This window comes from Scyliorhinus torazame, chromosome 18, assembly GCF_047496885.1.
Source record: "Scyliorhinus torazame isolate Kashiwa2021f chromosome 18, sScyTor2.1, whole genome shotgun sequence".
NCBI lineage: Eukaryota > Metazoa > Chordata > Chondrichthyes > Carcharhiniformes > Scyliorhinidae > Scyliorhinus > Scyliorhinus torazame.
Genome location: NC_092724.1, coordinates 63229356 through 63243599, shown reverse-complemented (window position 1 = coordinate 63243599; position 14244 = coordinate 63229356). Strand labels below are relative to the sequence as shown.

General features: G+C 48.2%; 1 protein-coding gene across 3 annotated transcripts in view; it reads right to left on the bottom strand.

The window, feature by feature from the left end:
• ankrd24 (ankyrin repeat domain 24) overlaps positions 1 to 2304 on the bottom strand; it is a 215155-nt gene extending 212851 nt beyond the window's left edge. For all 3 annotated transcript variants that reach the window (XM_072482820.1, XM_072482821.1, XM_072482822.1), the window contains exon 1: positions 2125 to 2304. In XM_072482820.1, coding sequence (XP_072338921.1) covers positions 2125 to 2187 — 63 coding nt within the window. In that variant the 5' untranslated portion in view covers positions 2188 to 2304. The remainder of the gene's footprint in view (positions 1 to 2124) is intronic.
• Between the last annotated feature and the right edge of the window lie 11940 nt (positions 2305 to 14244).

The following is a 14244-nucleotide window of genomic DNA, read 5'->3' as shown; positions in this document are numbered from 1 at the left end:
CCCAAAACACTTTTAACAAAGACAGCAGGTATAAATTCTCTGCAGAAACAGGTATTACTTTGAAATCATCAATGAGCTGAAGACATTCTTTAGCTTGTAGAGAGAAAGATCAATACACACCTGCTTGGTTCACATGCAGCTCTCCAACTCAAAGCAAAACTAAACAGAGCCACAAAGCAGCTTTTCAGCTCAAACAAAAATAAAAGCAGAGCAGAGTCGAGCTCCACCCACACAATGACATCACTGCAGCCATTTGATAAAGCACCCATTTCTTAAAGGTACATCCACCTGACACCGGACACGAAGGGGCAATTGATCATGGCCAATCCACCTAACCTGCAGGAGTGGGGGCAGGAAGGGACTTCAGAATTGGAAGTGAGGGAGAGAGGAGAGGTAAACTGACCCCAACAGCACTGGGGAACATGTCGTGTGTGGATTGGGATGTGCAGGTCATGGGACAGGAAGCCTGTGATAAACAGCGTTTTTATAAACATTGCAACGTTAAACAAATATATGGCTGCCTAATGAATGACATTAAAACAAAACAACACTGTGGGCAGCGCGGTGGCACAGTGGTTAGCACTGGTGCCCCACGGCGCCGAGGTCCCAGGTTCGATCCCGGCTCTGGGTCACTGTCCGAGTGGAGTTTGTACATTCTCCCAGTGTTTGCATGGGTTTCGCCCCCACAACTCAAAGGATGTGCAGGATAGGTGGATTGGCCATGCTAAATTGCCCCTTAATTGGAAAAAATGAATTGGGTATTCTAAATTTATTTTAAAAAAGAAAAAAAGCAACACTGAATGCGTCCACGCTAAGCGGGGACTCACTGTATTTGAAAGACGAGGAGGGGAGTTTAACCTGGTGCCCTGGCTAATACTGATCCTTCAAAAAAATTGTCACAAGTAGGCTTCAATTAAGTTGCTGTGAAAAGCCCCGAATCACCACATTCCGGCGCCTGTTCAGGGAAGCCGGTACGGGAATTGAACCCGCGCTGCTGGCCTTGTTTTGCATTACAAGCCAGCTGTTTAGCCCACTGTGCTAAACCAGCCCCTTCAGCCAACATCACAACTAAAACAGATTGTCTGGATATTATCACAGTGCTGTTGACAGGAGCTTGCCCTAGAATTGACAGCTGTGCTTTCCTACATTCCAACATTCCTACAGTGACTAACTTTAAAAGTACTTCAGTGTTTGTAAACCACATTGGGACATTGTAAATGATGCTACAGAAATGCAAGTTTTTCTTTCATTCCTTTTGATGGAGGTTTGATTCCCATGCGTTAGATGTTTGAACAGTAACAACATTTCCAACGATACGTCCCCTTTAATACCACAGGGTGCAGTGGGTAAATAATACTCCAAATGGATCTGCCCAATCAAAATTGGTAACTCATAGGTTCCATCAGTGATTAAAACAAAATAATATCTTTCTTAAAGGGACCAATAATTTCTCCTACTGTATTCTTTTTTACATACAGGTATGCAAACTTCATGGGAAGTCAGTTAGCTCAGTTGATTAGAAGGCTAGTGCGTGGATCAGGTTCAAACCCCATTCCAGCTTTAATAAATTTGGGGCCTGCCTCCTCGGCCTACGTATAGTGAGGAAAAATCACAGCACTTTGCTGAGATTCAGCGTATAACCACCAAGGACCTGATTTTGGACAGTCTTCAATGAGAAGATGTAAAATCATACTACCACAAAGGTCATTATTTTAGTATCAGCTCTAATTGTTTTGCTGTGAAAAACAGACCAAAGTCTCGAGGCTCCTGCTACACCTTCAACTATAGAATGAATGCACCTTCAACTATAGAATAAATGCACCTTCAACTATAGAATAAATGCACCTTCAGCTACAGAATGAACACCTTCAGCTACAGAATTAATGCACCTTCAGCTATAGAATAAATGCACCTTCAGCTATAGAATGAATGCACCTTTAGATATAGAGTTAATGCACCTTCAACTTAGAAGGAATGCACCTACAGCTATTGCAAGTGGACGTTTTAAAAGTGGCGATTTGGACTAATACAATGCAGCATCAACACTCTGTTCAAACACGGCTGAAAGCAGCAGACAGAATGTGAGCAGGATGAAAATCTAAAAGAGAGAGAACGCAAACATACTGACAGAGAGGCAGCACAGAGACAGATCCGTTTCATAACCGATCGCAGGTGTCTGATTGCCATGCAGCTCCGATGGACAATGTCCCCTTCCTCAGAGAACGTCCTGCTGCTGCTGCCCCTCTTGCCCAGCCAGGGTCAGCCCTGCTTCACACCGCCAAGCCTGTCTCCTTCAGCACCATCTCCCCGGCACAGCAATCACACTGCAGTTTGCTGCAGCGTCTGTACCCCACCCACCCACCCTTCCCAATCTATCCCCCCTCTCCAAACTGGGAGATCAGAGCCGGCCGACAAACTGCATACATTGCCGCACAACCAGGTAGTCTGGGCTCTGCTCCTAATGACAATAGGATGCTCAGAGTCATTAATCAACCATTCTACATCTAAATAGAACAGCAGGGTGTGTATACAGAAGGCAGCAAGCATGTGTGTAAGCTCGCTCGCGTCTCTCTCTGAATTAATTCCCCTCACACATTTGCTTTTCCAGATTGTTAAACTATTTCCCTTTTGTTATCGTTTGAATCTGCAACTTAAATACTAATGGCGGGAGTTGCGCTGAATGTTGTCTGGTTGCTACGATTTTGAACAGTTTGAATATTTCAGATGTCTGTTGATATTGATCTTTTTGCCATTTCATTTTCTCGGAGCCACTATTCATGGTTTGATTTCTCATGACTGCTCTAAATCTGTCTTTGTAATTGGTGGGGGTCCAGGAGCAAAGGGCAAATGTCAGTAACAAATAAGGCTGCAAACGTCCCAACTCTGTTGACAATTGGGTAGAAGCTGTGATATTATCTGGCGAAAGTATATTACACATTGGAATCAACATTTTCTGTCTGTAATCTAACGGAAGACTTGAGGCTAATTTTTTCCCCTAATCCTGCCTGTCGGGCAAGTGAGGAAGTGAAACCTATCGTCGCCTCAGCAACAATAGCCAAATTAAAGAACTGTGTGGCAAATGCAAAGCAATTTCCTTCTCCCAGTTCGAGCAATAATCTTTACCCAGCAGCACGAGAGATGAGAAATTTGTAGCCCAACAAGGAAAATCTTATAAGGATGAATTCTAGAATCAAATAGCACCGAAGGAGGCCATTCAGCCTATCATTCCTATGCTGGTTCTTTGAAAGAGCATCAACTAGCCCTGCCCCGCCCGCCCCCCCCCCCCCCCCCCCGCTTCTCCCCTGCAGCTCTGCAGACTGTTCACTTGAAATGTATGAACTATTCCCCCATTGAAAGTTACGATTGAATCTGCTTCCCTTCACATTCCAGCTCATACCCTGTGTAAAGAAAATTCTCTTCATCTCCCAGTTTCTTTATCTCTCTTTACTTTCTGCCCTTGATACCCACACTCTTCAGTTCCATTCTCCTTGCTCCGCCCCAGCTATCCTCACTGATGAATAGATCCTCCATATCGCACCTCTGACAGTGTCACCATCAATGGAGCGCTCCTCTTATTGCTGTTGGATGTCAGATAGGGAGCAGAGAGAAAGAGAAAAAACATGTAGACTCAATTTGGCAGACCTTCACAAAATAGAGGAAGCACAGGGATTCAACTGGCTCTTCTATCGGCACGTGACACCTCCCATCAACTCCACTAAATCCACCCCAAGGAGTGCAGATACATTCTGGGAGCACAAGAAGTGCCTTTCAGCTCTGTCAGTTAGTAATAATAATGCCGCTGCCCCAGAGTATGGTCGGATTGCTGACTCTATTTCCCAGCTGGTCAGAGAGTCAGTGAACTGAACTTTTAGTTGGAGAGGCAGAGAGAAGGCGATGGCTGGGAATTCAGGTGCCTAGTTTAAGACAGCTACAGAGGTGAGGACTGAAAGACACCTGTTTTAAATAAAGCAATGTGCGGATATCAAGGCACAGTCATTAACAAAGAAACATGTTATTAGGTTTTGATCAATTCTCAAACGCCAGTGCAATTCAATCTTTTTGAATTAAATTCCTCTGGGCCTGTAACAGAAATATGGGAGCTAGTAGCCAATCAGTAGCCCAATTTAAGCGCAAACCGAATTTCTTTGCCATTAACTTGGGGCAGCACGGTAGCACAGCTGCTTGACAGCTCCAGGGTCCCAGGTTCGATTCCCGGCTTGGGTCACTGTCTATGCGGAGACTGTACCTTCTCCCGTGTCAACGTGCGGAGTCTGCACATTCTCCCGTGTCTATGTGGGTTTCCTCCGGGTGCTCCAGTTTCCTCCCACAGTCCAAAGATGTGCAGGTTAAGTGGATTGGCTAAGCTAAATTTCCCTTAGTGTACAAAAAGGTTAGTTGGGGTTACGGGGATAGGGTGGAGGTGTGGGGATAGGGTCGAGGTGTGGGGATAGGGTCAAGATGTGGGGACAGGGTGGAGGTGTGGGGACAGGGTGGAGGTGTGGGGACAGGGTGGAGGTGTGGGGATAGGGTGGAGGTGTGGGAATAGGTAGGGTGCCCTTTCCAAGGGCTGGTGCAGACTTGATGGGCCGAATGACCTCCTTGTGCACTGTAAATTCTATGATCAGAAACTTTAACAGGTCCGACTCACCGTCGCCTATTCTGTTGTCCCCACAAACCAAAGATCAATTTCACCCAGCCCACAGGCTATTTTAACCCTTCTCCCATCACCCCTGGCAAGGGTATCTCGTGCGCCAACTTAAAGAAAATTAGGACGAGTGTGAAAATAATTGAGAGAGTGACGGAAAATGTCGGTTGTCATTTTTGAGGAGCTATCTTTGAATCGTGAAACCATGCCCCTTGCCCTGTCAGTATAAGAGCGATGTCCCTTCTCTCGGTGCTCCCAGGAGTTTTTCTGTTCAAGTTTTAGGAATAGCTTGCCTTCAAATCTTTCACTTTCTCTTGATCTGCTTGTTATTTGATTGATTGGTTGTGAATCACAACACCAGCCAAATAACTAAGTAGCTAAGTAGCGAGATGCACCCCAACATGGAACCAATTGTTATTTATACTTAGGTTCACTTCATTTCTTGGGTAAATGGTAAACATTCCTGCTGCAGGAAGGAAAACTGATCATAAAATGCCACCTACTCTATTTATTAACCTACCGGACCAATTATCCCTTCACCCTCGCTACAAGAGGGTTTCGCCCTCATTGAAAGCCATCGGCATCGTGGGCTGCATGGTGGCGCAGTAGTTAGCACTGCTGCCTCATGGCACTGAGGTCCCAGGTTCGACCCCGGCTCTGGGTCACTGTCCGTGTGGAGTTTGCACATTCTCCGCGTGTTTGCATGGGCTTCGCCCCCACAAACCAAAGATGTGCAGGCTAGGTGGATTGGCCACGCTAAATTGCCCCTTAATTGGGAAAAAATAAATTGGGTGCTCGAAATTTATTTTAAAAAAGGAATAAAAAGCTGTTGGCTTCATTGGAACTGGTTTAGCTCAGGGTCAGGGAGCATCCCCACCCTGGGAAACTTAAGACGTCACTTACCATTGTCGTCAGTACTCTGTTTCCTTTACACTCAGCGTGCTACCAGTGTCATAGTTGGTGAGTGCACATAGTTCACAGCATGAGATGCTGCAGAGTCAACCTAGATTATCATACAGTTGTGGCTCTGAATGCTTTGTCAGCTGTTGGTTGGAGTGCAATTCATAGAATCCTACAGTGCAGAAGGAGGCCCATTGAGTCTGCACTGACCTCCAAAAGAGCACCTTATCTAAACACCACCCCCCCCCCGCCCCCCCCCCCCCCCCTCGGGTGACTGTGTGGAACACACACACACACACACACACACACACCCAAACTGGCCAGCTTCTCGTGTCCAAAAGGTTAGGCCGGGTTATAGGGATAGGATAGAATTGTTGGCTTAAGTAGGGTGCACTTTCAAAGGGCCGGTGCATACTCGATGGGCCGAATGGCCTCCTTCTGCACTGGAGGGGTTCTATGTAACCATTTAGGCATTAAGGTATCTCACCAATTGTAACAAGCATTCCAGCCTTGACCTTCCCTCAGCTACAAAAATGTTGAGCAAGGGTCAAGGGTTAATATTAGGAGCAAGAAAGTCAATTGTTGCACTCCTACCGACACCATGGGGCCGATTGAGCTCAGTTGGCTGGACAGCTGATTCGTGATGCAGAGCGAGGCCAACAGTGCAGTTTCAATCCCTGTACCAACATGAATTTATTCATGAAGCCCCGCTTTCTCAACCTTGCCCCTCGTCTAAAGTGTGGTGATCCTCAGGTTAAATTACCACCAGTCAGCTCTCCACCTCAAAGGGGGAAGTAGCCTATGGTCATCTGGGACTATGGCAGCTTTACTGACACCATTGAGGTCCAGCAATCATATCTGGGACTACCGTGTCAGCAAGCTTTGGCTGTGCACAGCAGTTATCAATCAAGTTGCTGGATAAGGGGAACACAGGCATCTATTTCAAAGTGGCATGTGTTGTGTCAAGTGATTGTAAATCAACTTTAATAGGTTTGCCCTTTTGTTCCACGGGAATCTGGCTTTACCACCAGGGGGAAGGTGTTGGCGTAATGGTAACTTTACTGGGCTGATAAATCAGAGGCCCAAGTTAATGCTTTGGTGGGGATATGTGTTCAAAGCTCACCACAGCAACTGAAAATTGAATTTACCACTAACCAATTAAATTAATTAATTGAAAGCTAGCCTCAGTGAGGGTGAGAATGAAACTATCGTTGATTGTTGTAAAAACCTATCTGCTTCACTATTGTCCTTTAGAGGATTAAATCTGCCGTCCTTACCCGGTCAGGCTGACATGGGACTCTAGACCCATAACAATGTGGTTGACTCTAACCATCCTACGAAATAGCCGAGCTACTCCTCTAGAGCCATTGATGACAAATGCTGACCTGGCCAGCATTGCCCACATCTTTTAAAGCGGATTGAAAGTGACTGCGACGGGCACAGCAGGCGGCATTGGTAAAGATCAGGGAGAGTTCAAACAGGAGAAGGTGAGGCTGATAACCTATCTGAGAAGAAGCTCAGAGTGTGTTACAGCAAAGGGAGAGGGATGGACATCAAAACAAATATCTGAATTAGTCGGAGGGTGGTGGTCACAGTATCACTGGTCTCAATTGGGGTGGGAACGACTGGGTTACAGGATAGATCAGAAATCCTGTTCACCGGAGATTAGTGACGGGTGCACGGTGTGTGAGTGAATCAGGGAAACCTTTTTTCCAGAAGAACGGACACAGGAAGGGGCTGAAAATTAGGTAACAGCAGTGTGAACCTATTGGACATTAACGGGGGGAGATTAAGAATGAAGTTGGTGCTACCATAGAGTTTTTACAGTGGGGAAGGAGGCCATTCGGCCCATCGAGTCTGCACTGATCCTGCGAAAGAGCACCCGACCAAAGGTCCACTCCCCTGCCCTATCCCTGTAGCCCCGTGCATCTTGCCCAATCCACCTAACCTGCACATTTTTGGACTGTGGGAGAAATCCTGAGCACCCGGAGGAAACCTACGCAAACACGGGGAGAACATACAAACCCCACAAAGATAGTCACTCAAGGTCGGAATCGAACCCGGGACCCTGGCACAGTGAAGCAGCAGTGCTAACCACTGTGCCGCCTGTGCTTATGATTTAAGATATGCCAGAGGTCCCGAAGCTCGGCTCAAAAAATGTTGTGGTATTTGGAGTCCAACATACTGCATAACCTTGGTGTGTAAATTCCCTAATTAAAAAAATAATCTTAGGAAGGCCCAAGTTGTGGGTGAAAGATGCCTTTTATTGTCTTTACCAAATATGGGTGATTGTGTACATCCAGTCAGTATGGGCTACAGTCTGCCATTTGGTGTGAGGTAGATTTAAGGTGCTGACTTTATACTGTTATCTATCACAATCTACCATGAAACAGGATATGATGTATAATCTCTACTCTGTAGACTTCCGGTGGCAACGATGGAATAAGTGGTTGCACGTTTGGTAGCCCCTCTCTCAAGGTGGATTTTTTGGACCTTTCCCTGTTCGGCGGATGGAAGTTTGGATGAAGAAAGGTGCAGAAGTGATAGGAGAAAGTTAGACTCCACTGGAGTGGCTGGTGGATGGATCCATGGACCAGAGGTGGGTCGAGAAGAAGGGAGCTGGTCGAGCAGGAGAATCTTTGTGCACCATAGGTCAAGATGGTGGAGGATAAAGGACCTGTCCTGCCCACCCAGTGGTCAATGGAGCAGCTGGTGGGCTTCTTAAATTAGAAATTTAGCCAGCAGAGGAGGGAAGCCCATGAGGACCTAGCCAGGGTGATAGAGCCACTTAAAGCGGGGGTTGACCGTGTGGAGCAGAGGGTGGAATCCCAGGACCAGGTGACCCAGAAAGTGGAGGAGACGGTGGGAGAGCACGAGGAGCAGCTCACCTCATTGGTGGGCGTGATGGGAGTGATGTGGGAGACCCAAAAGTGGCTGAAGGAGAAGGTGGAGGATCTGGAGAATCGCTCCAGAAGACAAAATCTGTGGGGATGCCCAAATGCATTGAAGGAACAGATGCTGGCATGTATGTGGCCAAGATGTTGAAAACGTTGATTGGGGAGGGGGCATTCGACCGGCCCCTGGAGGTCGACCGAGTGCTCAGGGTGCTGATGAGGAGGCGGGAGGTGGGCGAGCCGCAGAGGATAATGGTGGTGCGTCTGCATCGTGTAGGGGAGGGGGTTGGGGTTGTTGTTAGTTTGGGGGAGGGGGAGGCTGACAAGGGTGTGGGTTGCTGTGGCGCAGCGGGAAAGGGAGGTGATGACAGTAGACATCCGAGGGTGGGCCTGCAGGGTTGCGTGATGCGGGCCGGGGAATGGCCCAAAAAGGGAAATGGTTGATTGGCAGGGGAGCGGGTTGGGAGGGTGAGGAGCCCCTGACCAGGCTGGTCACATGGAATGTGAGGGGGCTGAATGGCCAGTCAGGTGTGTCGATGCACCTGAAGAAGTCTGAAGGCGGATCTGGCATGTAAAGATAGGGGATCAGGCAAGGTTGAGGAAAGGATGGGTGGGGCAGGTGTTCAATATGGGACTGGATATGAAGACGAGGGGGGGTGGCGGTGTTGGTGAATAAGCGGCTGGCGTTTGAGGGGAATACTGTGGCAGATTCAGGAGGGAGGTTTGTGATGGTGAGTGGGAAGCTGGAGGGTAAATATTTATGCCCCAAACTGGGATGATGTGGAGTTTATGTGATGGGTGCTGGGGAAGACGCCTGGACTCGCACCGGTTGATCATTGGGGGGGGGGGGGGGGGGGGGGGGGGGGGGGATTTTAACACGGTCATTGAGCGAAGTTTCGGCCGGTCAAAGTGTCGGAGGTGGCAAAGGAGCTGAAAGGGTTCATGGAGCACATGGGTGAGGTTGAGTTGGTGGACCTGTGGAGGTTTGGGAGGCCGAGAGTGAAGAAGTTTCCGTACGTTTTTCACGTGCTCTGGATGTACTCCTGGATTGATTTCTTGTGAACAAGGCGATGCTGACGGGGGCAGTCGATTCAGTGTGTTCGGTGATTGTGGTTTCAGACCACTCGCCGCACCAGGTGGATTTGCTAGATGTGTGATTGTTGGCGGATGAGGAGGTGTACGTGCAGGTGAGGGCTGCCACCCTGGACTATGTGGAACTCAACAATACAGGGGAGGTTACGGCCGCCACGGTGTGGGAGGCACTCAAGGTGGTGGTTAGAGGGGAGTTTATTTTGATTCAGACACACAGGGAAAAGGTGGAACGAGCAGAGATGGTAAGGTTGATGGAAGAGATTCTGAGAATCGATAGGAGGTACTCGGGAGGCCCCAGAGGGAGGGTTGTTGAAGGAGAAGCAGAGGGTCCAGATGGAGTTTGGGCTGTTGTCTACGAGGAAGGTAGTAGGGAAGTTACAGAGGACCAGAGGAGCAATGTATAAGTACATGGTGACGGTGAGCAGGATGCTGGCCCACCAACTTCGGAAACAGGAGGCTGCAAGGGAGATTGGAAGAGTGAAGGATGGGATGGGGAGGGTGGTACTGGACCCGGTGGGGGTGAATGGGGTGTTCGAGGAGTTTTATAGGAAGCCATATGAGTCGGAGCCCCCAGCCGGAGGGTAGGGAATGCGGTGGTTTCTGGATGGGTTGGAGTTTCCCAAAGTGCATGAGGACCTGGTGGAGGGGCCGGAAGCCTCTATTGGGTTGACGGAACCAATGGAGAGTATGGGTCGATGCAAGCAGGAAGGCCCCGGGCCCGGATGGGTTCCCAGTGGAGTTTTATAAGACGTTTGGGGGGGATTTGGGGCCTCTGTTGGTGAAGGCATATAACGAAGCAAGGGAAAGGAAGGAGCTCCCCCCTACACTACCGCAGGCATCCATCTCCCTGATATTGAAGATAGATAAGGATCCAGAGCAGTGTGGGTCCTACCGCCGGTATCATCGGGGTGATAGGTCAGGATCAAACGGGGTATGTGAAGGTGAGGCAGTTGTTGATAAATGTAAGGAGGTTGCTAACACGATTATGATGCCCCCGGAGGAGCAGAAGGTGGAGGTGGCAGTGGCAATGGATGCAGAGAAGGCTTTCGACCGAGTGGAGTGGAAATATCTGTGGGAGGTTGGGGCGGTTTGGGTTTGGGAAGGGGTTTGTGAATTGGGTCCGGCTGCTGGTAGCAGGCATGCGGACAAACCGGGTGAGCTCGGGATATTTTGGGTTGCGCTGTGGGATAAGGCAGGGTTGCCTGCTCTCCTCTTCTCCTTGCCCATCCAAGTCCTTCTGCAGCCCTCCTGCCCCCTGTCCCTTTGCATTCATCTACAAATTTTGCAACAATGCCCTCAGTTCCTTCTTCCAAATCGTTAATGTATCTTATGAAAAGTTGTGGCCCCAACACTGATCCTGAGGCACAACATAGTCACCGGCTGCCATCCTGAAGAAGACCCCTTTATCCCCACTCTTCTTATATACCTTTCCTATCTCACAATTTATTTTCTGCCCCACATTCTGACTACTGCTAGGGGGCCTGTACATAACTCCCACCAGAGTCTTTTTTCCTTTGCGATTCCTCAGCTCTACCCACACAGATTCTTTGCCTTCTGAGCCCATGCCACTTCTTGCTATTGATTATTTCAATCCTTACTAACAATGCAACCCCACCCCCTCGGCCCATCTGTCTTACTTTTCAATAGGTAACATATCCTTGGAAATTTAAATCCCAGCCCTGATCCCCTTGCAGCCACGTCTCTGCGATGCCCACAACATCATGATGGCCAATTTCAATGTGCGCAACAAGCTCATTACTTTGTTCCGTATACTGAGCGCATTAAGGTTCAACACCCTCAGTCCTGCATTGACCACCTCCCTTCTCATATTTGTCCCCATTTTTGCTCTGCCTGAAGTTAGATTCCTGCCACTTTCTATACTCTCTGTTCTATTACTGTGGTGGTATGTACAGTACGAAGTCTTACAACACCAGGTTAAAGTCCAACAGGTTTGTTTCGATGTCACTAGCTTTCGGAGCGCTGCTCCTTCCTCAGGTGAATGAAGAGGTCTGTTCCAGAAACACATATATAGACAAATTCAAAGATGTCAAACAATGCTAGGAATGCGAGCATTAGCAGGTGATTAAATCTTTACAGATCCAAAGGTGTGGTGGTATGTATTAGGCGTCATGTGGGAGTGTGAAGCCGTGATGCTATTGGCTGACAGATCCCGGGTCCTGGTTGGCTGCTGACTCCTGGCTCCGCCCTGAAGGCGGAGTATAAGAACCCGAGCTTCTCCCCGCCGCTTCATTCTGTTGCTGAACTGATGGGGACAAGTCTCGCTTAATAAAGCCTGAATCGACTTCTTCACTTCTCGTCTCTCTCGTGAGTCATTGTGCGCTACAATTACATGTTCTGGAACTTTACTAACCTCCCCTGAGTCCTCAGCCGCTTTAACTAGTTTAAAGTCCTCGTCATTAACCTGCACTTTTACCTTCTCCTTTTTTAGAACATAGAACATACAGTGCAGAAGGAGGCCATTCGGTCAATCAAGTCTGCAGCGACCCACTTAAGCCCTCACTTCCACCCCATCCCCGTAACCCAGTAACCCTTCCTAACCATTTTGGTCACTAAGGGCAATTTATCATGGCTAATCCACCTAACCTGCACGTCTTTGGACTGTGGGAGGAATCCGGAGCACCCGGAGGAAACCCACGCAGACACGGGGAGAACGTGCAGACTCCGCACAGTGACCCAGCGGGAAATCGAACCTGGGACCCTGGCGCTGTGAAGCCACAGTGCTATCCACTTGTGCTACCATGCTGCCCTGAGACTTTTAACTTTTGATTTTCTAATTCTCCATCTAACTGAACCCTACCCCCCATTATTTAGTTTAAAGCCCTATCTACTGCCCTAGCTAAGTGATTTGTCAGGGCTCTGGTCCCAGCATACTAAGATGAAGACCGCCCCATCGGAATAGGTCCCTCTTCCCTAGTCCTGAAGGCAATGCCGCATGAATTAAAACCCATTTCTCCCACACCACTCTTTCAGCCACATTTATCTCCTTAATCCTATTGACCCTATGTCAATTGGCTAGTGGCTCAGGTAATCATCCAGAGATTATTATCTTTTTGGTTCCGCTTTTTAATTTAGCTCCCAGCTGTTATACTCCCCCAGCAGAACCTCTGTGCCTGTTCTACCCATGTCGTTGGTATCTATGTGGACCATGACAACTGGGTCTTTACCCTCCCACTCCAAGTTCCTTTGCAGCCCAGATGAGAAACCCCGAACCCGAGCACCAGGCAGGCAACACATCCTTCGGGATTCTCGATCCTGGTCACAATGCCCCTAACTATACTGTACCCGATTAAGACGACATTTCTTTTCTCTCCCCCCACTTGAATGCTCCTTGTACCACGGTGCTGTGGTGAGTTTGCCCATCCTCCTTACAGTTCCCGTTCACAAAGGGAGCAAGAATCTCAACCCTGTTGGACAGGGACATGGACTTAGGCTGCTGCAGCCTTACCTCCTGGATCCCTCTACCCGCCTCACTCGCAGCCACACCACCCTGTCCCTGGCCACTGGCCAAATTCAAAGTAATTAATCTAAGGAGTGTGTCTGCCTCCTGGAACACAGTGTCCAGGTATCTCTCCCCCTCCCTGATGTGTCGCAGCGTCTAAAGCTCAGACTCCAGCTCATCAAATCGAGCAACCGACACTTACTCCAGACGAGGTCACGAGGCACGACGATGGGGTCCGTCGGTTCCCACATCATGCAGAAACAACACATCACGTGACCCTCCATCTCTATTTTATTTAATTAGTTTTTAATTTGTTTTTTGAACTTTTAAGATTTTTTAAAACTGCTTTTCATTGTATTTCTCCTTATTACCTCTGTCTGAAAGCAATTTATTACCAGTAATTTAAAGTGGACTTTCAAATCTAGCCAATCTAATCACAGCCCTCCTGTGATGTAACTTTTCTATTGTTTTCCCCAGTCGGAACACTCAGTCAGTGAATCAGTGAAAGAGAAAGAGAGAGAGAACCTCCTACCTTCCCGTGCTGTTCCCCGGTTCGCTCCTGAACTGTTCAGCTTGCTCCTCTCCGCTCTAAAATAAATCAACTAAGTCCCTTCCCTTGCTAAAACAATGACTTACAATTCAATCTAGTTCGAAAGATACCCACCAGGACTTACACACCAGTCAGCTGCACTCTTTGTAAACTCCCCTCACTCTCTTTGAGGAAATGTAGGCAATGAAAGGAGCACCTTGCTCCCTCCTCACCAAACTCCCTCAATCACAAAACTCCCACTTTAGCACTCTAATGCAGCCCAAAGTGAGCACTCTCAGTGCAAACTAAGCATGGTAACACAGTGGTTAGCATAGTTGCTTCACAGCTCCAGGGTCCCAGGTTCGATTCCCGGCTTGGGTCACTGTCTGTTGTTGCTAACTTTTGGTTGGCTCCTAAATCGTAATTTGCTCTGTTTGTTTAACCTTTGCTCTAGAGTCACCAGGTATCTTTATGATACCGCCACGAGGTTCAAGTTCAAGTAATGATCAATAACTCAACACACCAATTAGTAAGATTCAAATCAAAGCACATTTATTATACACAGTAAATCACTACTCAAGGATAAACTCTACTTTCTAGGCTATTCCTATCACTAAAAGGCCTATACATAGCTTCGGACTGGCCCACCAAGTCAGGGGAACAAATGGCCTTTCCTTCAGGTCCTGAGTCTGCAGGATTCAAAAGCTGGTATGGACTGGTATCT